The sequence below is a fragment of the Labrus bergylta genome, chromosome 16 (assembly GCF_963930695.1).
Source record: "Labrus bergylta chromosome 16, fLabBer1.1, whole genome shotgun sequence".
Taxonomy (NCBI): domain Eukaryota; kingdom Metazoa; phylum Chordata; class Actinopteri; order Labriformes; family Labridae; genus Labrus; species Labrus bergylta.
In genome coordinates this window covers 6,205,879-6,233,300 of record NC_089210.1, presented here as the reverse complement: position 1 = coordinate 6,233,300, position 27,422 = coordinate 6,205,879, and the positions used below count along the sequence as shown (strand labels likewise).

Sequence of the window (27,422 nt, the reverse complement as noted above, 5' to 3'; positions counted from 1 at the left end):
TTTTTTAACTCACACGTTGATCCATCCTCCCTTTTTTTTTATCCTAAGTCTTTTTGATTTTACCTCCATCTTTTTCTCCCGAGCTCTCTCCTTTTGTCTCCTGTATCTCCCTTCTTATTTCCGTCTCCCGCTGTCAGATTAAATAACACAGCCTCCATCCTTTAGTCTCACATGCGTTCCTTCTTCCTCTCTTCTAATCTACCTGCTCACTCTCGCTGGTCGTGCACACACACGGGCGCATTAGTTTACTGTACCTGACTTCATCCCTCCTCCTTTTCTCTTCTGTGCTCGTCGTGATAAATGAGATTGTCTGGGTGAGCAGACACATACGAGACCAATCAAATCAGTCAATTAGACAAGCTGCCGTCTGAACCAGGCTGATGGGGCCGCTGTGGACAGATTACTGCGTGGTGCTTGTGTGTGTGTGTGTGTGTGTGTGTAAGAATCATTACATGGGAGGAGGTTAATTATAGGGGTTGATGTATATTCACATTGCTTCTTTTCCATTGAGGGCTAAATATGTCACTATAGATTTTCTTTTACTCCACTCTTGTCTTTCAAAAAAAAAAAAAAAGCGAGAATGCTTTCTACGTTTAAAAAAAACAAAAACAGCATTGATCTTATACAAAATGGAAACTTACCTGAATTAAAGTGTGAAATATCTGTAACCTTTTTGAGCAAAGAACAAATCCAAAGGTCCCACGTTAAGTCTGAGCAGCAACCTCCAGCGTTGAAGAATTAAAGCCGGTGTTGAAGTGCAAAAAAAAACTGCTGTTCCTGTAGTGTTCACTTGAGGCTGGCTACAAAAGCCAAGGACTCCCCATTGGGTCCCATATTTAAATGCCCATTTTTACAGCAGAATTATAAATGTTTACAGTGTCTGTTTAAAAAAAAATTGTTCTCTATTGTTCATTCTTTATTGGAAAAAAAAAACTGTACAGAGTTATGCATCTGTTTTTTCTGACTAAGGTTAGTTAAACATAATTATGGGCGTTGCTGAGTTGGCTGACAGGTGTGCACATATCGCTGTTTGCAAAGAGGCTTAAGGCTCACCTCGGATCTCTTGGTCTGCTTCTAGACTGATAAAAAGGAGGGTTGACTCAGCATTTCCCGATATGGCCACTGCCATTGTCGGGCTTGGTACTCGCCCCTCGATGTTCACCTTTTATACAGTTTAAGGTTGATTCTCAAGTATGTTCTTCAATCATCTTCTTCTATTTCGATTCGTATTTGAAGGAGACGCTGAAGCCTTTCTCTCTCGACACTTTACTTTGTTATACAATATTACAAAAGAGCAGGTGAAAGACCTTACTCGCTGCTCTATAACAAAGGCCCAGTGTTAATTGGTCATGAGCACAGCACTTAACAACATTTAGCAAGGTTACAGTGGCAAGAAAATTCCTCCACTTTTGTTGCTGTTTGTGATGCGTTTTTCCTGATTTATGTTCCTTTAATGTTTCTTCTAAAGTGGACATCTCATTTGAACACACACACATCTTAGGTTAAGCCTCTGCATTACACAGCAACACTTTGAACGACTGCAACAATACAAGTTAAAGATATTTCATATTCTCTACAGAATCTGCAGCGTCCGAGACATGACATCACAGCTGGCTCTTATTTGTCATCTCAGCATGTCATCAAATATGGCTCTATCTTTTTGCTGGCTTGTATGATGAAGTTTTATGAGTGTCTCCTGTGTTGATAGTTTGTCAGCAGCCTTGCACGGGTATCTTGCAGGTGACAGATCGATTCTCAGTGTTACGGTGGAAAAGGCCACGCACTGACAGCAGCCCGGAGACTGAAGCAAATCCCCGCTGCTGTAATGCTGTTATGCTGATCATTCCTCCTTTACTGCTTTTTTTCTGCAGTGTAAAAGCTTTTATTGGTTTTGCAGAACCCTGGAAGATTCATTTTATCCTCCTGTGTGTGTGTGTGTGTGTGTGTGTGTGTGTCTCTCTCTTTTTGTGTATGTGTGTCACAGCGTCCCAGAGGTCTAGTTATAGTATTAGAACAGAGCGGTGACAGCAGGCCTCACAGGACGATAAAAAACAGCAAATCCACGCTTTGGGCACACACTCACTCACTCACACACTCACAAACACACTCGCACACACACACACACACACACACACACACACACACACACACACACACACACACGTGTAGTGAGAAAGAAGTGTTTTCCTGACACAGTGAGCAGTTATCTGGGTTAAGGGAAGAGAAGGCAGACAGAAATTAATTATGAAAATAGGAGGACGGCTGCTCAAGCTTAAGGAAAGCTGTTTAGAATGAATTTCTTAAAGTGCAGATAAAGTTAAACATGTCCTTTTTCTTTATGATAATATTAAGGATATATTTTCAATAAATGGCTAAACTATCAAATGATTATTCTTGAAGCCTTATGATAATAATGTCTATTTGTAGCAGCTTGTAGCTTGGCATGAAGACTTACTGTACACAATAGGTAGCTTTCGCATAAAAGAAACTCGACCTTCCCACCTCAAACAATTTTCATCATAACCAATTATAACGGTGTAAAAAGATAACTGGACTCGAGCGAGGGTCAGCAACAAAATCAGCTTGATTCAATTGCTTTGAGTGTCCTTACAGCCTCCGAGCAACGCAGCGTGAAGCAGTGTGATGTGACACTTTTGTACTGAGCCCAGCTTGCTGTTATCCCATGTCAGTCTTTGTGCTAAGCTAAGCTTTCTAGCTACTGGCTATTATTATCCCTTGTAGCCTAATCATCATACAGCCATGGGAGTTAAATCAGTCTTCTCAGAAATAGAATAAGGCTTCCCCTTTCCCAGCTAGACCAACTTTGATGTTTTTAAAGCTTTTATGCTTAGGAGCTAAATGTAAAGTGTTAGCGACACCAGTTGCATTTGGAGCAAGCTTTACCGTGACCTGGATGACTGAGAACCTACACAGATAAAAGAGGGGATATTTATGATTCTCATTCTATGAAATGGGAGAAGCATTAGCATGTGACCGTGGGTCGATACGATATGATACACTTTATTGTCCCCTTGGTGGATGCTCAGTTGTGTGACTCTCACGGTCAGTGTGTGAGACCTGGCAGCTCTAGAGCCTGGACATTTTAAAAGACAGGAATAACAAAAAAAATATGCACATTCGTTGAAGTCTCATAGCAACAGGGAGCCAACAGATGAACAAATGTTTGATGTGTGTTTTTGAGGTCCCATGTTAGCGGCCCTCTTCCAATACTTCTTACCCTGAAGCCATGTTTCCCCCTGCCAAACAGATTGCATTGTTGATTTTCCCCCAACATGTTAGTTTAGCTGTTATGTTACGCAGATGAACACTGAGTCAGATTCTTGTGGTTGTTTCGCTGGCACGAGATTCTTTTTTTTTTGTTGTTGTTGCAAATTTGATTTGGCAACAGGGTTCAAACTTTGGCCTTTTCGTTAAAATCTGTCATGATGAAAAGGTAATTCTGAGATATTGTTTTGTACTTTTTACTCAGACATAAGAAGATAAACGATGTTGCATTGCAGTTTAGTTAGGTTCTGGTTCTGTTAAATAATGAACACAAACCAGGCATTCATGCATTTTTAAAGGTTACAAGTAACTGAGGTATTTTTTCCCAGTAGCATCCCTCTCACTTTTTTTTTGCTTAAAAAAAGGTCAAAACATTAATTATTCCCCTCACCAGGTTTTTTTTTTTTTTTTTTGCGTTTCTGCAGCATCACTGTGTGCCAGTTTACACTTGTAGCACATATTTTACAGAAGGCACATGTGTAATGATGCAGAAGATTATTCCAGAAGCAGCTGGGGTAATGAGGCAGTATGATGGGCATCAAAGAAAATCCACAAGTTAATATCACATCACAGACGGGGGGCTAAAAACAGTTAAAGGAACCACAAACATATCCACACATGAACACACACACACACACACACAAGCTTACACATGCACACACTCTGCTGGCTAACAAATGTTGTTAGCAGCAGATTTTTAACACCAGATTCACACAATATGGTAGGTTTTATCCCTGCATGTTCAGACTTAATTAAGATGCTTCCTCGTGTTTTGGCAAGCAATAAAATACACAGAAAATCTTCCACAGTTTATGACCTGAATGCAACATTTTTACCTCGTTTTTTTTTTTTTTTCAATCTCCAAAACGTCTTTTTTTTTATACAACGTGACCAATCTCATAACCCATGAACTCTCATCATGTTGATGCCTCTGGGAAATATGGTCAACTTCTCAGTCATTTTGGTGCAATCAGCCGACTCAGTTATACGACTCAGCTAAACCCTCTTTTTCTGTACCTGCAGCGCTTACAGTCCAATTAACAACTTCAGAAGAAGCCATGTGAAAGCAAAGTGGAATCTCCTATCCAGACATGTCTGTAAAAGAAGTGCTTGTTATTTAGTTTATTAAAGCGTCTGTTCATCTGTCTCTGTTGAGTCTCAGTCTTGCACAGATGCTTCTCTGTGGCTTACTTAGGTTGTATGAACCACAAAAAGAAATTGATTTCCTTGTGATTTATTTGCAATTACCAAGTCTTAAGTTTGCAGAAAATATCAACAGTATGATGCAGATTTGCTCAAAGTAAAATCGGAAGCTTTGTCAGATCTGCCCTCAAGGTGAAAAGGAAACACATTTTCAAATCGCCAATTTCACGACACAGCGTTAAGTAGATTCAAATTCTTGAGACTCATAAATAGTTTTTAGACTCCCTTCCATGGGAGCCTCGATATCATTAGAGCTGATAAATGTCCTCCTGCTTTTGCTCTCTTTACAGCTTACCAAAGCTTGCTGAAACTTAAAATATATATATATATATATACCCCACAGATACCAAAGTCTGGTTTGTGTACACATTGCTGCAAAATGTTCCATCTTTTTTTTTTAATTTATCATATTTCATTTCTGATTTTGAAACCACAAGGCCGATGCCATAATCTTCTGTAAACCCACTTGTGAAAACCATCATCTTAAAGGCTGCAAACAACAGTTTCAATTTGAAATACATCAAGAGGTCATAGACTACCATTATATGAACAATGAGAAAACATTTTTAGCTTAAGATTGGTTATTAAAAAAAACTACCACGAGTGTTTAAACCTTCAGAGAAAACCTTCCTGTTTGATTGATAAAGATGCACCTTTGTGTGCTGTTGTATATATATGTGTGTGTGTGTGTGTGTGTGTGTGTGTGTGTGTGTGTGTGTGTGTAAGTGCAGAGTGTAATAAAACAAGATGTGCCATGGCTCTCTCTTGTGGCAGGTGAAAGTGAACGCTTTACTGTGTATTTTTCTGTCACATAAAATAGATTTGCAGCAAAAGTGATGTCACCGCACAGAGAGTTGAAAGAGTTGCCATGGATACTGACAAACTCGGTCGTGTTTGGCCCTGATTGGGTGGGGTGCTGCTACAAACACAGAGTGAGAGTGTGCGAGAAAAGCAGAAAACTGTGTGTGTGTGTGTGTGTGCTCGGCCTCTGTGTCCCCGTTTAACACCTTTGATATCTGAAATCTGTATAAACACCATGTGACTGCACATTCATATGCACTTTGTGTGTGTGTGTGTGTGTGTGTGTGTGTGTGTGGAGCTGAAGTGTGTGCGCAATTGTGTACCGTCTTTCTCATCCAATTATCTCTCAGCTCAGCTCGGAGCTGATGTACACCGAGCCGTCTCATTATGAACAGTTAAAACAGAACCAGAGGCCATTACAGGAAGCTATTACAGCACAGTAAATAGACTTCCAGCACAGTTTGTGTCTGTGGGTTCTCTTCTCGGGATAATTGCATTCTAGAGGTATGCAATGTGAATCTGTGTTGGCAGCCATGTAACATTTATTGTACCAAACGATCTCTGCTCTGCTCTGCATGTGTGTGTGTGTGTGTGTGTGGGTGTTGTCCTTGTAAGTTGTTGATAGAAAAGCAAAGACTTTGCATCTTTAACTTAACCTTGAAGTGGTTAAAATATGCTACTTGTAGGTTTATTTCATGACCACAGATTTGAGAGTAGAAATGGACTATTGTCAGCACCTTTTATCCAATCTAATGCACTTTATTTAAAGAGCGCTATTAAAACAACACTTACCAAAGTGCAGCACAGAGAACTGATAGCAGAAATAAAAACGATAAAATACATTCAAACATATGAAGGCCATTAAAACACACACTGATGCTCTAATTAAGAAAGTGTGTGCTGTAGCAAAAAGACAAAGTCTCAGAAGAAGGAAGAATATTAAGACTTAAACACGCTGACAGTTTGGTTGACCGTGTTCATAACCTGCACTAATCGGGTGTCCACTGTCTGTCATCTGACCTGTCAGATTTGTTATTTTAGATATTCCAGTCTGCATGTATCCAATCTGATGATGAGGTGGAGAGGCTATAATGAAATTTGATATTGAATCAAAAATCCCAGATGAAATCAAACCCCGGATAGCTGGAGCTGCCCTGCACAGAGTAATATGCCTTATATGCGTTGGTTGAGTTTTTGACTATCTGCTCTTATTTGACTTTTCTGATAGCGTTGTAGGTACAGTAATGATACTTGTGTTTTGTAAGTATGTTGTCAGCCCACAGTTTTTAACAGTTTCATATCTTAAATTTAGAAAAACAATTCTTTTTTTTCCTATAACATACACAATTTTTTTTACCAATAAGAAGTTCATTCATTTACACATGTACTCCCTTCACTGTGATAATGGCCGATCCAAACAAAATAAATCAACAGGTTCAAATATGAGTTCTGATCAGTGGCGATTTTGGTGTCTGTTGGGGTCCAAGGGAAAAAAAATTCAAAGGGGTCCCCTCCAAGCTGCGTTCATCCCCATTATGTTATAACTAATCTGACACCAACACATTTTTTTAGCAGGTGTTATGCATTAAAGTGTGTCTATAGTCCATATTTAGGCCCAAGCAGTTGCCTGTTTTAAAGAAGCTCAACTTTGAAAAAAGTTTTGATCGACTAAAACTGCTGCATGCGCAAGGGAGGGAGAGTATTTGGTACGTTGATACATCACACACACTGTGACTTGTTTATAATCGTTCAATGTTTCTTTCTGGAAGGTGTGATGGCTAACAAGAAGGATTTACCAATTGAGGATGAAGAGGACGAGAGAAATTTGAACTACAATCCCCCTGCCCAGAAGTCTTTGGAGGAGATCCAGGGACTGGACAAAGAGGACCAGAGTCTGGTCAAGTACAAGCAGACCCTGCTGGGGAAGTTACCTGTTCCTACAGGTGGGTGTGTTTATTGATCTGGACGGTTACCTTCAAGCGCTAACATCTAATAGTTTTGGCACCCGACATATTCAAGCAAAAACATTTCAACAATTCTGGTTTTAAGGAGTCTTTCCTGCAGAGCTAGCTATTTCCACTTGCTTTCAGTCTTCATGCTAAGATCTGAGATGAGTATGTAAAACAACAAATAAGGAATATTCCCAACAAGTAATGTATGTGGTGTGTATTAAAATGAAGAACACTGATACTATAATAATTACACTGTCTTTTATCTCCAGACCTCTCTGTACCTAACGTCCAGGTGACCAGACTTACCCTGCTGTGTGACACGGCTCCTGAACCAATCACCATGGACCTGACAGGTACACAACCTGTGCATTCAATCGAACACTCAAACATTAATGTTAAGGATCTTATATGGCGCTGGCACACCATCGCTTCCTATATAGTGACTTAAAATCACAGGTTTTCACTGGAGCAAGGCGTGCTGCATTTTCTGTGCAGAGAGACTGCAGTGGGTGTGTCCACGCTGGAGAGGAGAGACAGCTAAATGTTTGCTTAGTGGGCAGTATCGACATTTCCCCCCTGGGAAGGCGACATGCAGGGGAGTGAGGCTGCTTCGAGTTCTTTTTAAGCGTGTGTGTGTGTGTGTGTGTGTGTGTGTGTGTGTGTGTGTGTGTGTGTGTGATACTGTAATGTGCATGATAATCAGATGGCTGCAAAGAGATTATGTCACTCGCTTCAATGCGTTAGTTCGTACATGTGTGTTTGCAAGCATGTATGCGTGTGTGTGTGTGTGTGTGTGTGTGTGTGTGTGTGTGTGTGTGTGTGTGTGTGTGTGTGTGTGCGTGTGTGCGTGTGTGTGTGTGTGTGTGTGTGTGTGTGTGTGTGTGCAGGTTCACCTATCGTTGATTAGTGTGTGTCAGGGTGGTTTGATGAATGGGTTTAACAGTTTGTGTTTCTGGGTCCTGGGTTTTTCATGTGTTCATGAGTGTCTGTTGTGTATATGTGTGTGTGTGTGTGTGTGTGTGTGTGTGTGTGTTTGTGTGTGTGTGTGTGTGTGTGTGTGTGTGTGTGTGTGTGTTTGTTGGGTGCAGAAACAAACATTTGATGGGTCAAAGAGAGGGTACAGTACAGACTCATTGCCTTTGCAGTATGTGAAGGACTCCATTATCTTGAAGAAATACATCAAAACAAAAACAAAAACAAACAAAACAAACAAACAAAATTTGAATCTATATTTTTTTTTTACATTTTCAAGTTGACAAGAAACGGATGGTCCATACTTGGTCTGTATAGCTGGACAGTCCACAGTCAGTGTTATAAGAAAGAGGGCGTGTATGTGTGTGTGTGTGTGTGTGTTAAGGAGGGATTTGTCTTTGTCTGAGGATTCCCCTGCCGACTGCACCCACAATAAAAAACACGCACATTCACAAAACACAAGACAAAATCACAGACTGCTCAAAGGTCATCTGGTTGCTAGGAGATACTGACGTTCACTCTGCATCCAACACACTGTGATAGAAAGTATGTGTGTAATGGTGCTGAATTGCATAAAAAGGTAAGAGCCTGCTGTTCTTCAGCTCCAGACGGATCTGAGGCCTTCAGATCTGGTCTCAATCACAGATGATGGAGAAAGGAGAGAGGCGGATGGAAGATCAATTGAATAATCTCCACTTGGATTTGAGCGCTACAAATGTCTGGCAGGAAGACCATTACAAATTGAAGCGTGGACTAAAGGAGCATTTCAGCTTTCATAAACATGAGTAGTTTACACACCATCACAGGGAGTACTTACCAGCCCAGGAAATAGTTGCTAGTTGCTACAGAGGAGTTCAAATTTACTTGAAATGACAGCAGAGGCCATAAAGCGCAAATATGACTTCATACCCAAGAAGCAAGCCAATATGGAAGTAGAAAACATTTCATTTCCTTGAGTGTCTGCTTGAGGCTGGCTGCAAAAGATAAGGAATCATTTTTAAATACGTGGTATCACTTTGCTATTGATAATGTCACATGGCCGTCTTTAGGTCTAAACATGACTCATTTGCCCTAAAATGAGCAGAAATCTTTGGTTTCCCTTATTTGTGCTGATCCTGCCTAAGTATTGCGATGCGACGAATCACTGAATCCAGACCGCTACATAAGCTGTGTAGTTAAGCAACGCTGATCAAACAGTGAAAAATAGCCTTTACATTTCCCAGTGAAGCTGTAAAAATGTAGATTCTGTTAAATGCTGATGAATTTGTGCGCTTGTGCCGCCGCGCTAAAGAGGAGAAGAGAAATTGCTCAATGCTGTGCGAGAGAAAGTCATCTTTAATCATTCATCTGTTGAGCAGTATTGAGTAGCAGTGTAATAATCCATCATGCTCGGTGTATCGCGTTGCAGCCGTGATAGCCGAGCCGGCACCAGGCTGGACGTGAAATGGACTTTCCATCCGAGGCTGAATGCATTAGAGAGCTCATTATACACTGTAGGCTGTGTTACCATTGCAGTAGGAGCTCTAACTGCTAATGGGCATTTACTGCTCTGCATGTGGGTGTGTATGTACTAGCGAGACGGAGAAGAAAGGGTGGTAAAATCCAGGGTCAGATTGTACTGTAGAGGTAATTGTCTTTTTTTTCATCAGGGACCTTCACCTTGTATGAGTTTGTTTGGGTGGATGTCTCAGCCTATAGCTTCTCACCTGCTAACCGCTCCCTCGTGCCTTCAGGAGGTGTGAACTCCCTTTAGCGCGCCCAACCTCAGATTATCTGTCAAAACAGACGACGACAACAGGGCAGGTGGTGCAAAGAGTGTTTGCTTTTTTTTCGTCCAGTATGTTTTTCTATGTCCAGTGAAGCATTTTACACATTTCTTTTTGATAAGGTAACAAACACAGTTATCACCTATGCATTAAATACATCACTGTGACATCGTTTTGGAGTCATGAAACATCCATTTCCATGAGTCTTAACCAAACAATATCCATTATTTATCTTATTCTTGAGCAATATTGTGTTTCTTTTCATTTGAATGTCAGTAAAAATGCTGCACAAGCATATTTGGTAACAAACCCCTTTGCTCTAGGATATAGTTTTATTCACTCTGTGGCATGCCGCCAAATGGCTCTGCACAAAGACGTATCCTTGAGTCTGACGTTTCAGCGCTCTGCTGCCCTAAATTTATAAGCACAGGCTTTGTTAAACTTTCATGTTTCCAGTCTTCAGGGTTACTACTGCTGAGCACGCATGCTACTACAATCCCACACACGCTTACTGTATGTATTTAAGCCACCAATCTGTGCCGCTACATTTCTATTTTACAGTATTGTTTTGTCATCAATACTGTTAGTGATCAGAGTTCTATTGGGTGTAACAACAATAACAGATCAATCTGTTTAAAGAAATGCATGCTTGCCTGAACCTTTGTTGCTGTAAAAGCAGCATATATTAAATATGCCCCTGAAGAAAAAAGAAAAAGAAGTAGAAGAACATAATAACAGCTGTCTCCCAAAACACATATTGCTATTTTCAATCCAACATTATTATATGTCTTTGATTTATAGTTACAGTGTGGTTCTTAGAGCTTCTTCATGACCTCAATCTTGGCATTACGGATGTCTCCAATCGAGCCTTTGACATGATGTGGTTCTTTCCTGATCATACAATCAGCTTCTGAAAAGGAGAGATAACTATCAAGGCGTCTGTGTCATGTTGAAATCTTTCATGGTTGAGTTCCTCTTTCTCGTCAACAGTTTGATTTACACACGTTCCCTTAGGATGAACTCTAACAAATATGATGTTTACATCAGCCTCAGATCTCATTTGTGTGTAAGTGCTACTTAGTAAATTTCGAACTGCTAACACACAGAGCTAATCAGTTCTTTACTGGAGTAAGTCAAAAATATGATGTTATTTGGTGTACCAGGCATTTTTAACTTTGTTATTTCCATAATCTGTTTAGCCTTTTGCAGCAGTACAATAGTTATCTCATGTGAGCTTCAGCTGTGTTTTCTGTGGGTAGATCTTTCCTGTGCATGTGCATCCTTGCATGAGAATAAATGGTGTGTGTGTGTGTGTGTATGTGTGTGTGTGTGTGTGTGTGTGTTAGAGGATCAGGTAGACAGCGCTCCACACTGACCTATTTTCTCAGTCAGACGCTCCCAGGGGAGGCCGGCATCTCTCCTTTTTTCTCTTTCCTCCCCGTCCCCTGAGACGAGAGAGACGGGCGAGGAGAAGAATCCAAAAGGAGAGGAGCGCTTTATGCAACAGTTCTTAGAAAGAGACCGACTAAATGAGACAAGAGTGAGAAGGAGACGAGGCAGTGAAAAATGTTCACCCTAGAGGAATGGTTTTATTAGCTAAATGACTTCCATTTTTTGATTTTATGTAATGGGACGTTTAAAGTGTTTCATGTTGTGGTGTATTACTCCCACACCTCTGACAGTCATCAAAAGCTGAGATTCCTCTTGGCAAGTGTAAGATGCAGTCCCCTGGAGGCTTTCATCTATAGGCATACATACATTTATTTTTACCACGTACGACACCAGTGGGAATCAAATCTGTAACCTGTCTCTGCCGCCTTTTTCAGGGAGAGATGTTCTTCAGTTTAAGACGCCGTTCGTCGGTTGCTCCCTTTCTCTTTTTGTCGATCTTCTGTCTCCCTCCTTCAACACATCCCTGCTGTCCGTTTCTATCTTCCCTCCTCCTCTATATCTCCTTCATCTCCTCTCTTCCTTCCTCCTTTCCGTCTATTAAGAAGCACTCAGGACTGATGGTTCGTTTTAAATTGAGATATAAGCTGATTAGGCAGTGGATACATTTCTGATTGTGATGGGCTTTTACAATGGCTTTTGATGCCCCCCCCCCACCCCACCCCACCCCACCCGCTGCATGAACCCATTCAACTCCACGGCATGACAAAGACAATTTTATGCGACACACAAGACGTGGGTTTGACTCAGAATCTACTATGAATGCAAAGGGAATCACACTTGTAAGCATGACATTGACTCCTCCTTTTGAGCTGTAAACATGAGGAACATTCTCCAAATCCCCTTCAATGATTTCATCTTTCAATTTGAGTCACACTGAAAAAACTGCTTATTGCTGGATCTATACAAGTATATCATCTATTTCACAGCACACAGACTTCATTTGTGACTGTTCAAATGAGGAAAAGATCTGCTATTTTCTTTTCAGAACTCTCTTGTTCCTAAACCTTTATAATGGATGTGACTAAGTCATTAACAGAATTGATGGTGAGAATAAAACACAAAGAAGTAGCCTATAGGATTGTCAGGACACAATCATTTTAAGCTTTGATGTGATTCTTGATTTGAAATTCAAAGTATCAGCAAAAAGATAAATAATAGTATTCAGAAGTCCCCGGCACCAAATTTGGGGTATTCTTGTCTTTAGTCACCAGAAATTTGCAAACACACTTGACTATGTCTCAGTATAAAGTTGCAAAAAAGGACTTGAGAAATTTCAGTGTTTGTCGATCTGTAAATTTGAATGGAGCGCCGCTGCTTTCACTACACCAAAAAAAACAAAACGATTTAATACATTTTTTTGAGGAACTTTTTGCCTTTATAGGATCAGACAGATGAAGAGAGACAGGAATCGTTGGGAGGAGACAGTGGGGGAGGACATGCAGCAAAGGGCCAAGGTCGGATTCAAATCCACGTCCGCTGCGCTGAGAAGCACTGTCTCCGTATACCGGGCGCGTCATCACTTTAATGTGATTTTGCTTGTTGATTTATTTGTTTGCTCCATTTTTATGTGACCTCAGATCTGTTATATCAAATGTTTTATTACTCCCAATAACAAAAAACACACAATTTTGGATTACACCTTTAAGTGTATGTTTTGGCGTATTTCATGATGGCTACTCTGACATAATTTTATTTGTTTATTCATCAAATGATGTCAAGTCTTTTGTCCTCTGCTGATTGCTTCAGGTCTTCTTTTGCGATATGATTCATGTGTTTTAAAAGAAAAACCCAGCGGTGTGATCACACAGTGAGTCACTTTGTAGCAGGTGATGTCATGTTGACCGTGAGTGATGTTTATTGTTGCTGTTTGTGCAGGAGACCTGAACGCTCTGAAGGAGAAGACCTTTATCTTAAAGGAAGGAGTGACATACAGACTAAAGATAGACTTCAAGGTAAGATGGATGGATGCAGTCCCAGTGGAGTGTTAGTCATGGAGAGATTTACTGTACATTACAACAAGAAAGGATCGCTGTTAATGTGCATAGATGAAAACAAGATAATCAGGTATTCACATTAAGTATTAAAGAGATGGAGGAGGAGAGGCCGTGCTGAGTAAGACAGTATGTGCTTTACTATCAAACCACAACATCAAACAAGACCATTATCATATTAAATACAGTGCTGTTCTGTTTACAGTGCCAGGAAAGATCAGAGCTGGAGAAGCAACTTGTCTTCAAACAGAGAGCATGTTATGAGGACACCTTCAGGGCAAACAGCATCACTGCACAAAAGCATGAAGTCTTTAACCCAATGTTTCTTTTTTTGTAATAGTGGATAGTGTTATCTACCATAAAAAAATGGTTTTGCATAAAATTATTTTATTGTCACTCCATTGATTTATCCCTGAAGTACAGTTTGCTCATCACGAGGACTTGAACACAGCCTGTAAAAATGAACCAGAAACCCTTTCTGAGAGAGAAGTAGGAAGGTTTCTAAAAAAATAGAAGTTTTGATGATGTCATAGTGATGTCATCACGGTGATCAAATCTTTTTTTTAGATGATTTTGTGCAGCCTACATTTCAAATTAAAGAATAAGGTTTTACAGAGGTTGTCACTTAGTAAACGGGAGAGTCTTAATGAAATAAACTGATAAGTTGCATTGTGGGAAATGTAGTGTGTACTTTGTTTTTTTTTGTTTTTTCATATACTGTCTGACAAAGATTTGATGAATCTGTGTGTGTCTGCAGGTGAACAGAGAGATCGTTTCTGGCTTGAAGTACCATCATGTTACCTGCAGAAAAGGAATTACCGGTAAGGTCATTTTCCAAATGTCTTTGTTGAAGGAAATACTTGAATGAGAAGAAGACACACAGATTTTCTCTCATAGATTCACAAGTAAAAATTGTCATTTTCTGCTCAAGTGATGTTGACTTAAATGACATCACATAAGGCAGCGTATATGTTTCCACACAGCTATCCAGTTGAGCGACAAAAACTGTATGCAGCTTTCTTCTTCTCTAGAACCCCCAAATACTTTTAAACAGATAGAAAACACTGTGTAGTTTTTATTGGAATACACATTTTCTTTGTTTGTATCTTGTATCTTCCTGCAGTGGAAAAGGTGTCGCACATGGTGGGAAGTTATGGCCCTAAGGAGAAGGAGCACGAGTCTGTGGGCCCGCTTGACGAAGCCCCCATAGGCATGATGTCCCGAGGTCACTATCAGGTCAAGTCCCGCTTCATTGACGACGACAAGATTGTCTACTTGGCATGGGATTGGAACTTAGACATCAAGAAGGACTGGGATTAATGAAGGCAGAGAGATTGCGAGGGATGACGCCATCTTTCCCTTTCGTTCTCCCTTATCCTTCACCTCCCTGTTGTCCTCTCCCCAGTTCCCCAACTCCATCCTGAGAGGCTGACGCTCTACCTCTCTATCTGCTCATCTCTCTCCTTATTCTTCTCTACTCGCTTTTCTCTCCCTTGACTTGTTTAGTCCATGTCTTCTGAAAGCCATTAGATGACTTCAGAGAAAACAGCCCCTCGTCTCTCTGCCTTCTGTTTTTTTTTTTTTTTTAAAACCTGTATAACACACGATGAGGCTTTTGGAATCGTAAGATCCCCTTTATAACTTCCACCCATCTTTGTTATGTATCCAGTCATCATAAAGCCATGACGGGTTTGGAGAAACAGTCGATGAAAGGAATCCAGCTTAAGGCACATTAGGAAGTTCATTAGATATTTAGAAAACTTTCAAATCTGCATAACTGACTTTTCTAAAGAGAAGAGATGAAACAATGTTAAAACAGAGTTAAATGGGTTGATGCTCAGCTTTTGTTTTATCATTTCAAAGAGAACTCAAACTACAAAAGCTGCCTTTAAATCCAAAAGCTGCCAGAGAATCGTCCCGTTTTTAAAATATCCTACAGCATGAACATAAACCGGTGACACGTGTCTGTGTTTTACAGAGTAAACAACAAACTAATAATAGATAATTCGACTAATTATTCAATAGCTGAGCTCATATGGCAGCCCATCATCAAACTCTCGAAAATCAATGACAATATTAATCATCCTGATTTCTCTGCCAATAGTGGGAAGTTGAGTTCTGAAATGTAATAAATAAAATTAGGAATGATTTTAAAAACTCCTGATTTAGAAAATATAAAGAACAGAAAAGTCCATGCATTTAGGGTTAGATCGCTTTTATTTGTACTTTTATTCACCCAATTGTCTGGAGTCAGAAAAGAAACATATACAAAGAGCCAAAGTTTGCGTTTTAACATTTAAGCCTCCTAGACTTTAAATTATTGAGCTTTTGACTGATCAAGAATAAGGGTTCAACAATGTTCCTTTAAAAATGTCATTTTTTCTATGATATTTTCAATACTTTCATATCATTACTTTTTTAAATGGCATTTTGTTTTCTTTATTCTGCCTCACACAGAAAAGTATCAGTACATCATCAACTGCAGCAAGAAATATTTTCTTTTAATAAAATGACCCTGAAATTCTCTTTTTTAATCCATAAAGGAAATGGTAAAGTAAGAAGAATTATCTGTGAATTCTGATTCATCCACATTTTAACATTTCAGTTTTCTCGAGTCTTTGTGAGGCTTTTATTTTGAAAAGGCAGACCAATGACAGACTGTAACTGAACTGTGCATATTGTAGAAAGAGATGCATGTACGTCCTTTAGGATTTGATACTCAGTACAAATTTACAAAGCAAAGCCCTTTCTAAACCTCTCTCGTATATCAAAGACACAAAATGTGAATACAATTCTGCTTTGAACATTAAGGAAACATAATGATCGTAGCTGAAACATGGAGTACTGTCTTAGGAGTATATCAAGGGTCGAACTAAATACCCTTAAAAAATAAGAGAAATCATTACAGTGTTAAGTCTTTGGATATGATATTGTTATTGTTGCTGAGCATACTGAACATTGAAAAACATTTGAAATCGTTGTGATCTAAGATTAACTGTAAATGTAGGCTTGTTGGGTGTTGCATGGTTAAGCAAGATTCTCTTTTCCTTTTTTTATGACTTTATTGTAAAATTCTATGTGATTAAAAAACAAAAGAAGAAGAAGAAGATACTAACGCAATATCCAGATGTCAATGGTTGCCATATACTTAAGATACGGTGATTACAGGGATGTTTTTAAAGGACCAGAGTCCTGGGAATATTTGTCTGTATCTTAAAACCCCGGCCTGTAACTATCTTCAAATATTTGTGTCCAATCGAATATCCTGTATCTTTTAATAAAGGCAATTCAAACAACCAGTGGGATAGTTGAAATATGTCGCCTGCACTGACGTGAAACTGTAGCTCAACATTTGGTTAAATGTTCTTATTCCTTGTGTTGCTTTAGGTAGATGGCAAATGATAATAAAAAATCTATGTTTCTACAGCCAGATCAAAAGGTCAAAGGTCAAAGGTATCTTTATTGTCCCCAGAGGGAAATTTGTTTACAGCCGAAAACACATAGACAACATTAAGAATGAAGTTAAGCTTAGCAATGACGTTGAAACTGCTCACTGCTTTTTGTCTTGATTACTTGCTTGTTTTTAATCTGAGCTAACATAGATCAGCCTAACCTAGTGGCTGATGGTCGCCCATTAGCCTCGTGTAAATACCCTATGTAACAGTTGCCTACACTATTATGTCCTCAGGAGAATTGTGCTGTTGCTCTTTGCGAGAAAGCAAATGGATATGAATATTCATGTCTCTTGCAATCATTACGTATTAAGTGTAACAAGAAAACAATTGGAGGGAAAAACAGTCGCTACATGTCTATCATTCAGTCATTTTTTACCTCAGTTGTCAGTGGAAAATGTTACTATACAGTATATGAGGATGGATTCACGATCGCAGTTAATCCAACTGATCCACTTAATATAATAGCTGAACTAATAAATCAATGTGCTTCAGGATAATTGAGAATATACTTAAAAGCAGAGTGAGCCACACCGTCTATTCAAGGTCAACATCTGTGAGAAATATCCACTCCAGTGTCAAAAGTCTCAATCTATTCAAAGTCATCCCATCTGTCCTATTCCTCGGTGAACCAGCCCTCCCTTTCGGATCTCGTCATGGCCACGGTTGTGTTGTTCCTGCTGAGCGCCTGCTCCAGCAGGGCTCGTTGGGCAGTAGCTGGCAGGTAAAGAAAGGCGTAGACCAGGGCCAGCAGAAGCAGGGCTGCAAGCAGAGGGATGCCCCAGTCCGAGGTCATAATTGGTTCATCACAGCGAGCCTGTAGAAACGACTTATCTGGCATTGTGTGTTCCTTTACTTACAGCATCTTCAGGAATAAGTTGGCAATGTCACAACCCCGATTTCAGAGATCGACTTGGTTTTGTCTCTTCAAAGTGAGAGACAAATCCGACATCTAGACATATGGGTACACAAGAAACCTTCAGTTTTCAAGATTTTAAATGTATCCACAGATCTCAAGAAACAGAGAGGTGTTGAAGATGGATAGTTTCACCATGGACAACATGAAATCATCTATATCCAGGGAAACATGAAATCCAGGTGTGTCTTCTTTTACAGAGTCCAAAACAAAGGATGACTTTCCCTCGTGTCTTCACAATCAGATACTCTTTGGAAAAATGTTGAGTAAATGATTTTATTGTTATCAGAGCAAAATAAAGTCCTGGTTTTGATCAAAGACAAAACAATAGCTCCATGTTGTTGAAAGGGATCCTCATAAATGTATTTAACGCCCGCCAGCCTCTCTCGCTGTTGGTCTGACTGAAATGTTCATAATTTCTGCCACAGGCGTCTCTCAGACAAACCAATCTACCACTCAGCTCTGTGAAATGTTACGTAACAAAAAGCAGAAACCCGACAATATGGAAATAAAGCCCACACTTAAACACCTGTTTCAGTTCTACACACATGACATCCACATGGAGGAAAGCAGATTGGGTTATGAAAATCCAATTTGTAACGGTTCTTGATCTTCTTAGCTGAAAACAGCTTCATACCTGGCTGCACTCGGGGATTATCAACCAACTGCGCCATATGTTCCAAACAATCAGTACCTTGTCAGTGTAAACTGTGAGGAAGTCCTAAGGTGATGGAATGAATGAGGAAAACTGATTAGTATTGGGACCTTGCTGACATTATGGATTCACAGGAAATTATTTTCCTGAGGAAGATGTTTGAGTAGTTTTCTGTTTTTTTCCCCTGACCCGCCCTTAATGCAGATTCTGAGAAGTTTTTCAGAATGTTACAGAAAGAAAACCATTTCAAGAAAGCCTTACAAAAAGAAATAAAGAACCTCGGCAGATGCGGTGCTGGAAAAGCTTGAAGGAGACGACACTAAATAAACAAAAACAATGTGTTGAAGCCAAACATGAACTGATCAAGTGAGGCAGTGTGTAACGGGGTTTTAACCTTTTATAGTCATGTAGCCTAGACATGGCGATGCTACGTCCGGCTTGGCCTACAAAAATATGTTACGTTTTTTAACCGTCTTTATTGACAAATTTAACATATACAAAAAAACATGTATACAAACTCTTAAAGAGGATGAACATACAACAGCAAAATACACAGGAAGAAGTTAATTCAAACATAAATCAAGACTAGGGGGGGATTATATATAAAAATAAATAAATAAAAATCTAACTTTTCCAAAAGAAAACATCAGGCAAATGTAAGCAGACAACAAACTGGAGCAAGGACAAAAAAAATCAACAAGGGCCAGAAATCAAAACAAGAAGAATTTCGATAAATCAGCAGAAATGCAGCTGTTGGATAAATCTGGTGAATTATTTTAAAATGGGTTTCTTTCACTTGAGGGAAAACAGGCACCTTAATATATTTGGAATGTGCTTCAGTCAGAACAGAAAGCTCAATTAACTCTGTGAACTTAAGTCTGCAGCTCTCTGTGGTAATCATGAATAACTGTGTTTGAGCAGTCATTACTGTCTTCTTTAAACTGAACTGACCTGTAGCAAAAAAAAAACAAAAAAAAACGAGATGGACTACCAACTCCAACTGAGGAGGGCAGCATTACACTTCTCAGTGTACATCCTACCGAAATTCTATTAGGAGAAGAAGAAGAAAAAAGGCGACATATAACATCGTAGAAGAAGAAGAAGAAGGAGACGCGGCTGCGCAGTTCAAGGTAGCACTTGTTTTGTTTACGTCTCTCTCTTTTTCATGTTGTCTACTTTCGGTAAATATGCGCTGCTTATTTCTTAAAGCGTGCTATTATTTGCATTCATTCATTTAATTGGAGAATTATGAAATAAACCTTTAACTAGCTACTTTTTCAGGGTGGTTGTAATTAGTACTAAATCAGTGAAGCTTAAATGCTAACGGAAAGAATAACTTGCTGATAGTTAAACTAAAACTTTAATTCTCAGATGTTTTAAAGCGATTTAAATATTTTTATAATTTGATTTTTTTTTTGTACCAGTGTTTAAATTGTGTTGTTGGTGTTCAAGCCATGTGGAAACTAAGTACACTTACACAAAGCTAATTACAGTATTTGTTTTTTATTTGAATGTCTGCAGTTTGTCTGCAAGTCTAATATTATTTTACTAAACATGATGAACCTTTTCTTTCTGCATTTGTAGAATTAAGATCAATACTCATGATTGATGAAAACGTAAAAGATTGACCTGAAAAAGAAAGTTTGAATGATCTCCATAAGGAATCCCTTCAGGTCATTTACAATAAGAAAACAGTAATAAGAGAGCAGAGAGGGTTGGCAGTCTCCCTAATAAATACTTAGGCTTTGAATTCCTACTACACTTTTTGTCACAATTACACAGTTTATTTTTACGCCTTTTTTTCTTAGAGATATGATAGTGGAGTCAAAGATCAGGGACAAAGATCTTTTCAAACGCAGTCTTAAAACTCATTTATTCAGTCTGGCTTTTATAAAGTGTTTTATATCAATTCAAATCTTAATATTACTGTATTGTCTTTTTTATCCGACGACAATTTTAAATATTTTCCTCTTGTGTATTTATTTTATTATCTTGTTGCTTTTATGTGTCGTATTTTCTTTTCTTTTACTTCTTTTTTTACATATTTTTGAATTCTTATTGGTGTGCATCAGTCTCTCAATGATTTTATAAACTACTTTTTGTCAACAACTTTTCTGCACTCTTGTAAAGCGCTTTGAACTGCAATTTAATTTGTCTGAAAGGTGCTGTATAAATAAAGTTTAATTGATTGATTGACATGTCAGATTTGAACTCTGGGCGCCCACTTGGCGAACTATAGCCTCTGTAATTTTGGGGCGCGCACACAAACCACTGGGCAACCGGCACCCCGTAATTACACAGCGTTTGATTGAACTACTTTTGTCTCTGTAGGGCCGTGTGAGTCGAGTCAGGTAAAGGCTGCAAATGATGACCACACAGCCGGCCAGCCTGGAGAGCCTGCGTGTGCTCCTCCACAGTGATGACTTCATAATAGTGGACAAACACTGGGACATCCGCATTGACAGCAAGATGTGGTACGAGAAGCTCACCGTGCAGGAGCAGCTTCGGCACCGCTTTCCTGAGCTGGCAGACCCCAGCACCTACTACGGCTTCAGGTTACAATCACAATTATAATAACTGCGTCTGCTCTCTGACACCGTACTTATAGAGAGTAATAGCCCTTTTACCACACACACAAACACACACTCACACACCCCTACACACCTTCATTAAAGGTAGACGGGTTCAGTGTCTTGTTTAAAGATACTAGGAAACAGGAATCCAGGATCAAACTGTCAATCTCTCTATTAGCAGATGACCTGCTCTTATATTTATTATGTCTTCATCGTCTTTCTCTTCTTTCAACAGGTTCTGTCATCAGTTGGATTTCTCCACAAGTGGTGCTCTCTGTGTCGCCCTCAACAAGGCTGCCGCTGGTCGGGCATACCGCTGCTTTAAGGATCGCACCGCCACCAAAGCCTACCTTGCCCTGGTATGGAAGCAAAACTCAGAGTGTGCTCACAAAAGATTATTAGTACCATATTATATGCACATGTCTGGTGTCTGTATGTGACACTGCAAGGGAAAGAAAGTTGAGTTTCTCTTTCTTTTAAAGGTTCGTGGATGGGTGGAAGAAGAGACCCAAACTTTGGAATTCCCCATCGGCAAGAATTCTTCAGAGGGGAAAACACACATGATGTGTATCGAGGGAACAGAAGGTACATAAACCTGGCTCAGATTTTAGTGTGTCAGTGTGTGTGTGTCTTGTATTTCTACATCCTGACAGGTAAAGCTTAATTTTGTTGAGTAATGACATTTTTTTGTCACAGCAAAATCAGATCTAAACTGTTGTCTTTACAGGGAAAATGACATTTATCTGTGTGGATGTGGAGGGCATCATCACACACCTGAAATTAAAAAAGGATATAAATATAGACACAAAGGTTTTAAGCGTGGAAAATGATGCAGTCTTGAGTTACTTATACTCCCTGCCTTGTCAGTAAACTCATCCAGTCTGACAGAAACCCGTCACACTTTTTACATTTTAGAGATCTGCATGTGACACCTTATTATCTCACGTCAGGTTGTGAGAATCCCAAGCCTTGTCAGACTGAGCTGACCGTGTTGGAGCACGGGTTGTATGAAGGAGACGCTGTGACTAAAGTGCTACTACAGCCACTCACAGGTAATAACACCCATATCATTCTATTCACATCAGAAAAAATGCAGAATTTCTTTACTTTGTTTCGAAACACAATTTGACTGTTTTTCTTTATTTGGCCAGGATGGTCTTCCGTCGTTATTCAATGAAGCCCCTCTCTGTGCTTTTAGATACTGAACATACTAAGCAGAAAACTATGGAGATCCGTTATCTTGACCTTTTCTCCAACAGGTCGAACTCACCAGTTACGGGTCCACTGCAGCGCAATAGGCCACCCCATTGTCGGGGACTTCACCTACAGCTTGGGGGCAGACGAAGCCCCCTACCGCATGATGCTACATGCTCACCTCCTCCAAATCCCCCTGGAACCTCAGCCCCTGCTCGTCTCTGCCGAAGACCCCTTTCTCCCCTCCGTGGATCCAAAGTGGCTGCCGCAGCGCGCGTTACGGGCACCGACGGCTACGGTGGAGGCGCTGCTGGAGCGAAGGATGGAGGAAGAGAGGAAGAGGAGAGAGGAAGAAAGAGAGAGGGTGAGAAGACAAGAGGAGAGGAGGAAAGGCGGCAGGAAACAAAGGACTAAGGAGGAGAGTGAGGAGCAGGAGAGGCAATGCCAGGAATGGCTGAGTGAATGGGCTGGAGACTGATGGACTTCTTTTTTTTTTTCGTTTGAATTGTGCATATGAAATTATGAAATCAATGTCTTCTTGTGAAAGTCATCTTAAGCATGCTTCATCTCACTTATCAGAACACAACTGCACGCTGCATCGACTGGTTCACCTGCTTTTTTTGGAGGGGGTTGGAAAAAAACAACCTTAACAAATAAACCCCCCAGAACACAGCTTCAATCAGGGGCCATGCTGGAGTATTTGTAGAGCATCAAACTTGTTTTGGAATATTGATTCCATTTATATTCCAGGAGCAGCTTCTCCTCAAAAACAGAGGATCAGTGTGAGAAGGGCATGACAAACAGAGACCAGCGAGATTTGCTAGTCGGCAATTTATGCATTATCTATTTGAATAAACAAGCCATGTCAAGAAAATTGAAACTTGGCGGAAACGCATCGGACCAACTATTAACAGCTGCCTAGAACATTTGCAGTCTAAGCCATTGCTGACAGTCTAAATCAAGGAAATATGTCATATTCAACCCTTGTTGCTGCGAATCATTGACACTGAATAGATAATCGATCTTTTTATGCAACTCATACTGCAAATAAAGGATTCTACTGACATACGTGTGTGGAAGGTTTCTGATTAGATTTTCTGTTCACTTTTTGGAAATGCTCATTACAAATCTGTCAAAATATATTGAAAGTGCAATGCACAAAAAGCAAAATCAAGGTAAGTACAAGTGTTTTTATGCCCACGGTTGTAAAATATAAAACCTTTAAAAGTAAAATTGGTGTAGAAATTAATCGCAGTAAGAAAATACATAATTAAAGCATGCATGTATTAGAAGGCAGGGTTACTGTGTCACACAATTCAACCAAAGATGACAAAGCAAACCTCACGGAACAGTTCGGCTAAAAAAAAAAACTACATTACCCATAATGCCTCCCGTCGCTGTAGAAGAACGTCGATCAGCAACAAGGGGCGGGACATCATTAACAGCAGGAAGGAAGACGAGTGAGGGCAAAACAAGTGTTTTTTGTTTTTGTTTTTTTATTGACAAATTGATTCAAAGCGTTTAATAAGTTTCTCACTTTTCAAAATGAGCGACGCAGTTTTCTCTTATGAGAGTTTGGTTCACGCTCTTTCAGGAGCCGTGGTGAGTTCGCCTTACTTTCATTATTCATTCAGGTTATTAAATGTGTGATTTCAGACTGTTTCAAGGTCTGCGTTCATTTGCTGTTTAATCTTCCGTTCAAAGCTTCATTCACAATTTTGACGTTTTATGAACGATGACGCATACATTGGTAATCTCTACTTTTTCTAATTAGACTTTAGATTCGGCAACAATTAACCAACTTTCTTTGCCGAATTGGATTTTGTATCATCAGCATCCAGGGGATTCAGTGTGTTTGGTTTCTTGGTTTGTTTTGAGCTGTACCCACGTGTTTCCCGTTTAGTTGTCAGAATGGTGTATGGAGTTTGGCCTTCAGTTTATTCCATATATTTCTGATTGTCTGACTGTGTCCTGTTTTAGGGAAGTGTGACTGCCATGACAGTGTTCTTCCCTCTTGATACTGCAAGACTAAGGCTTCAAGGTAAGAAACCGTTATGATGAAGCAATAAAAGGGATTTGATAAGGTGTTTACAATACAAACCAATGTAATGTATTCTGTTTACTGTGTTTGGTTTATGTTCAGTGGATGAAAACAGGAAGGCCAAATCAAGTCACGCCATTCTGGCAGAAATTGTCAAAGAAGAAGGACTGTGAGTAAAAGATGAGAGCGGACTCGGTTGAGTTGCTTGCCAGCAAAACCTTGAATCTTTTCCTAGTTTTATGTTTTCATATGTTACATACTTTTACTTGTATTTATTGGTGTGCATGTCTTTGTCAGAATACCACGCATTTGGACAGTTTTTCATGTGATTTTATTCCCTGCTGAGGTTGATTGTATTTTAGGACCTTACTGTTTCACTATCTTGACCTCCCATCAACATTTTGAAAATGCATTTAAACATCACAAATGCGTCAAACGGCCAGCTACACTAAAAAAAGGTGAAAAAAGACATCCCCACTACACTGAAAGGCCCCCTAAGATGTGTTTGTCCTCCTTCAGATTAGCCCCGTACAGAGGTTGGTTCCCTGTCATCTGCAGCCTGTGCTGCTCCAACTTTGTCTACTTCTACTGCTTCCACAGCCTGAAGGCCGTCTCGCTTAAAGGAAAACAGTCAGCGCCCAGCACTGACTTACTCATAGGGATCGCTGCAGGTACGAGAGTCCACTTCATTAATTATCTCGTTTTCTTTCATGTACCTTTTTTTTAAATTTCTAACACTACTTCTCCACTTTCAGACGTGGACACTAATCAAAGCCATTTCTTTCTGGGGGTTCTTGTCTCGCTTCTAGGTGTTATAAATGTACTCGTTACCACTCCTCTGTGGGTCGTCAACACCAGACTGAAGCTTCAGGGTTCCAAGTTTCGCAACGCAGACATACGGCCCACCAACTACTCTGGCATTCTGGGTAAAATGTTGTCATCTTGTTATGCTTGTTTAAACAAACTCTAATTCTGTATTTACTCCCTACACACAGTTTGTCACCTTTATGCTCTTAACGCTCTTGAGTTAATACCACTCCTTTCTTTTAGAATAGCAGCTTATTTAGTCTTTTGTTTTGGCAGATGCTTTCGTGCAGATCATCCGTGATGAGGGTGTGGGAGCCCTGTGGAACGGGACCTTCCCATCCCTGCTGCTGGTGCTGAACCCTGGCATACAGTTCATGATTTATGAAAGCCTGAAGAGGCATCTGAGGAGAGGAGTTCCCAGGGAGGTGAGTGGGAAACTGAATAAGATGATGGAGGAATTATCAATAATATACAAGCACAGATGTGCTTCAAATTAACAAATGGAAAAGGAAAGGAGGGGAGATCCTCGAGGTCATCTGATCGTCTGGATGAGTAGACACTAGCTATGCAGAGAGTGGCTAATTCTGATCACATGATTTCAGAGTTTAACCACAAGAGAGAGAGTTTACCACATGTTTGCACAATTTCACACCACATGCATTTCGAAAAACCTTGAAAAAGCAATTTTGGAAATTCATTACTTCCAGTTTGCAAGTTTATATGTTTAGTATATAGTTACCCAGTGGTGTAGTGGTGAAGAAGTGGGTATATTTTTCCCTACAATGTTTTTTTAAGTGTCCCGTCCAGCAGAGGATAAATGGCCTCTGTTGTAAAAATTGACAAGTTAGACTACTCTTGCATGATTAGTGTGTACTAGCCAATCACATACAGAGAAGGGAGAAAAAATCCTAGAAAAAATTGCAGCATACTGCTGTACTGTTAATCAATCATTGGTGTAGATCAGAGGTTTTCTCTATCAGGACAAGAATATTGTTGCAGACCGCGTTGGAGTAAACTGTTACATCGAGGAAAACAAATCACATGTCTTTCAGATGTGTGGCATTGTTTCAGTTTCGCTTCTGCTCAGATATTTTCAGGCATAGAAAATGAAACTTACAATCTATTACACACTGGGAACTTTCATGTGGTATGTTATAAATAATTCCATCTCCCATATGATGACACTTTTTTTTTCCTAAAACTGCTTCCTCCACACTATATTTACTTTTTATTCTAAGCTAATTGTTTGGTTGCCACTGGTTCTATGTTATGGATTAACAATAATGTTTCCCTCTGTTCCTCCTCAAGCTGTCATCCATAGAGGTCTTCATCATCGGGGCAATTGCCAAAGCTATTGCTACCACGGTTACGTACCCACTGCAGACTATACAGTCCATTCTTAGGGTAGGTGTTGTGTCTGTGCCTGGTGGCTTTTTGTTTACTCGTGCACTTGTTGTTTGATTTACTGAAATTTTGAAAGACAAACAAAATAATTTGCCATCACAAAAATGTAAAAATTGCCATAATCCCTACAGTTTGGTCAGTTCAACGAGTCAACAGACAACTCCAGACTACTGACCAGTCTGAGGACTATCAAGTGTCTGTTGGTCAACAGAGTGAGGTAGGCACACACACTTTTTACATAGCTAATTAAAAACTTGACATCCTTACATGTGGTTTTTGCATGATTATACAGATCTTTCTTTGTGATTTAAATCCTGATTTGCTCCAACAGGAAGTCTGGTATGTTGGGTCTGTTTAAAGGCCTGGAAGCCAAGCTGCTGCAGACGGTGCTGACTGCGGCTCTCATGTTCCTTCTCTATGAGAAGATCGCCAGCTGCACCTTCAGAGTCATGGGAATGAGCCCCCACCATTACAAGAAACACTAGCTGGAAAGATGAATCACAAACAAGGACACTTGTAAGGACTGACTGTATCAACCACTGCTTACAGACTCCCCCTCCCTGGAAATCTGTCCTTTCTGCCATAAATACTCTAACCTATAAAATATTTAACAAATTTTAAGTAAGCTGCTACTTTTTCCTTCTGTGAGAATAAGAATAATAATCAGCCAAGAAGATTATATATTTATGGAGAGACAACAGGTGTCATTTTTGACAAAAAAAAAAACAGGCTAGATGGAGACCAATAAACAAAATGCAGAAATATGTTTTCCTCCTGTAATTTCACATTGTGGTATCTATGTCACTAATAAACAAAACTACTAAAAAAAAAAAACATAGAACTGATAATAATCTGATTCGGGGTTGGGGGGTTAACAATAGTAAACAGTCTCAGGAATGGGAGAGTATAATAACAATACATTTTTTTACCAATCCAATCCAACACATTTTTTATTTTC

At 39.7% G+C, this 27,422-nt stretch overlaps 3 protein-coding genes across 5 annotated transcripts in view; all 3 read left to right on the top strand.

The window, feature by feature from the left end:
* LOC109993833 (rho GDP-dissociation inhibitor 1) overlaps positions 1-16,718 on the top strand; it is a 20,512-nt gene extending 3,794 nt beyond the window's left edge. For both annotated transcript variants that reach the window (XM_020646930.3, XM_065964892.1), the window contains exons 2-6: positions 7,059-7,232; positions 7,511-7,594; positions 13,307-13,383; positions 14,180-14,243; positions 14,546-16,718. In XM_020646930.3, the coding sequence (XP_020502586.1) occupies positions 7,059-7,232; positions 7,511-7,594; positions 13,307-13,383; positions 14,180-14,243; positions 14,546-14,742 (596 nt within the window). In that variant the 3' untranslated portion in view covers positions 14,743-16,718. The remainder of the gene's footprint in view (positions 1-7,058; positions 7,233-7,510; positions 7,595-13,306; positions 13,384-14,179; positions 14,244-14,545) is intronic.
* A 2,793-nt stretch (positions 16,719-19,511) lies between these two features.
* rpusd1 (RNA pseudouridine synthase domain containing 1) lies at positions 19,512-23,276 on the top strand. 2 transcript variants are annotated; one of them, XM_020646970.3, is made up of 6 exons: positions 19,512-19,575; positions 20,777-21,000; positions 21,254-21,377; positions 21,501-21,603; positions 21,969-22,070; positions 22,278-23,276. In XM_020646970.3, the coding sequence occupies exons 2-6, from the start codon at positions 20,810-20,812 to the stop codon at positions 22,688-22,690; spliced, it is 933 nt and encodes a 310-aa protein (XP_020502626.1). In that variant the 5' UTR covers positions 19,512-19,575; positions 20,777-20,809; the 3' UTR covers positions 22,691-23,276. The 2 variants fall into 2 exon arrangements, with proteins under 2 accessions (XP_020502626.1, XP_020502625.1); XM_020646969.3 differs by having other exon boundaries at positions 19,561-19,626.
* Positions 23,277-23,628: 352 nt separating this feature from the next.
* On the top strand, positions 23,629-27,085 carry slc25a17 (solute carrier family 25 member 17). The gene is made up of 9 exons (XM_020646971.3): positions 23,629-23,814; positions 24,193-24,253; positions 24,356-24,422; positions 24,773-24,924; positions 25,063-25,179; positions 25,337-25,485; positions 26,369-26,464; positions 26,596-26,681; positions 26,796-27,085. The coding sequence occupies exons 1-9, from the start codon at positions 23,758-23,760 to the stop codon at positions 26,947-26,949; spliced, it is 939 nt and encodes a 312-aa protein (XP_020502627.2). The 5' UTR covers positions 23,629-23,757; the 3' UTR covers positions 26,950-27,085.
* Positions 27,086-27,422: the final 337 nt, after the last annotated feature.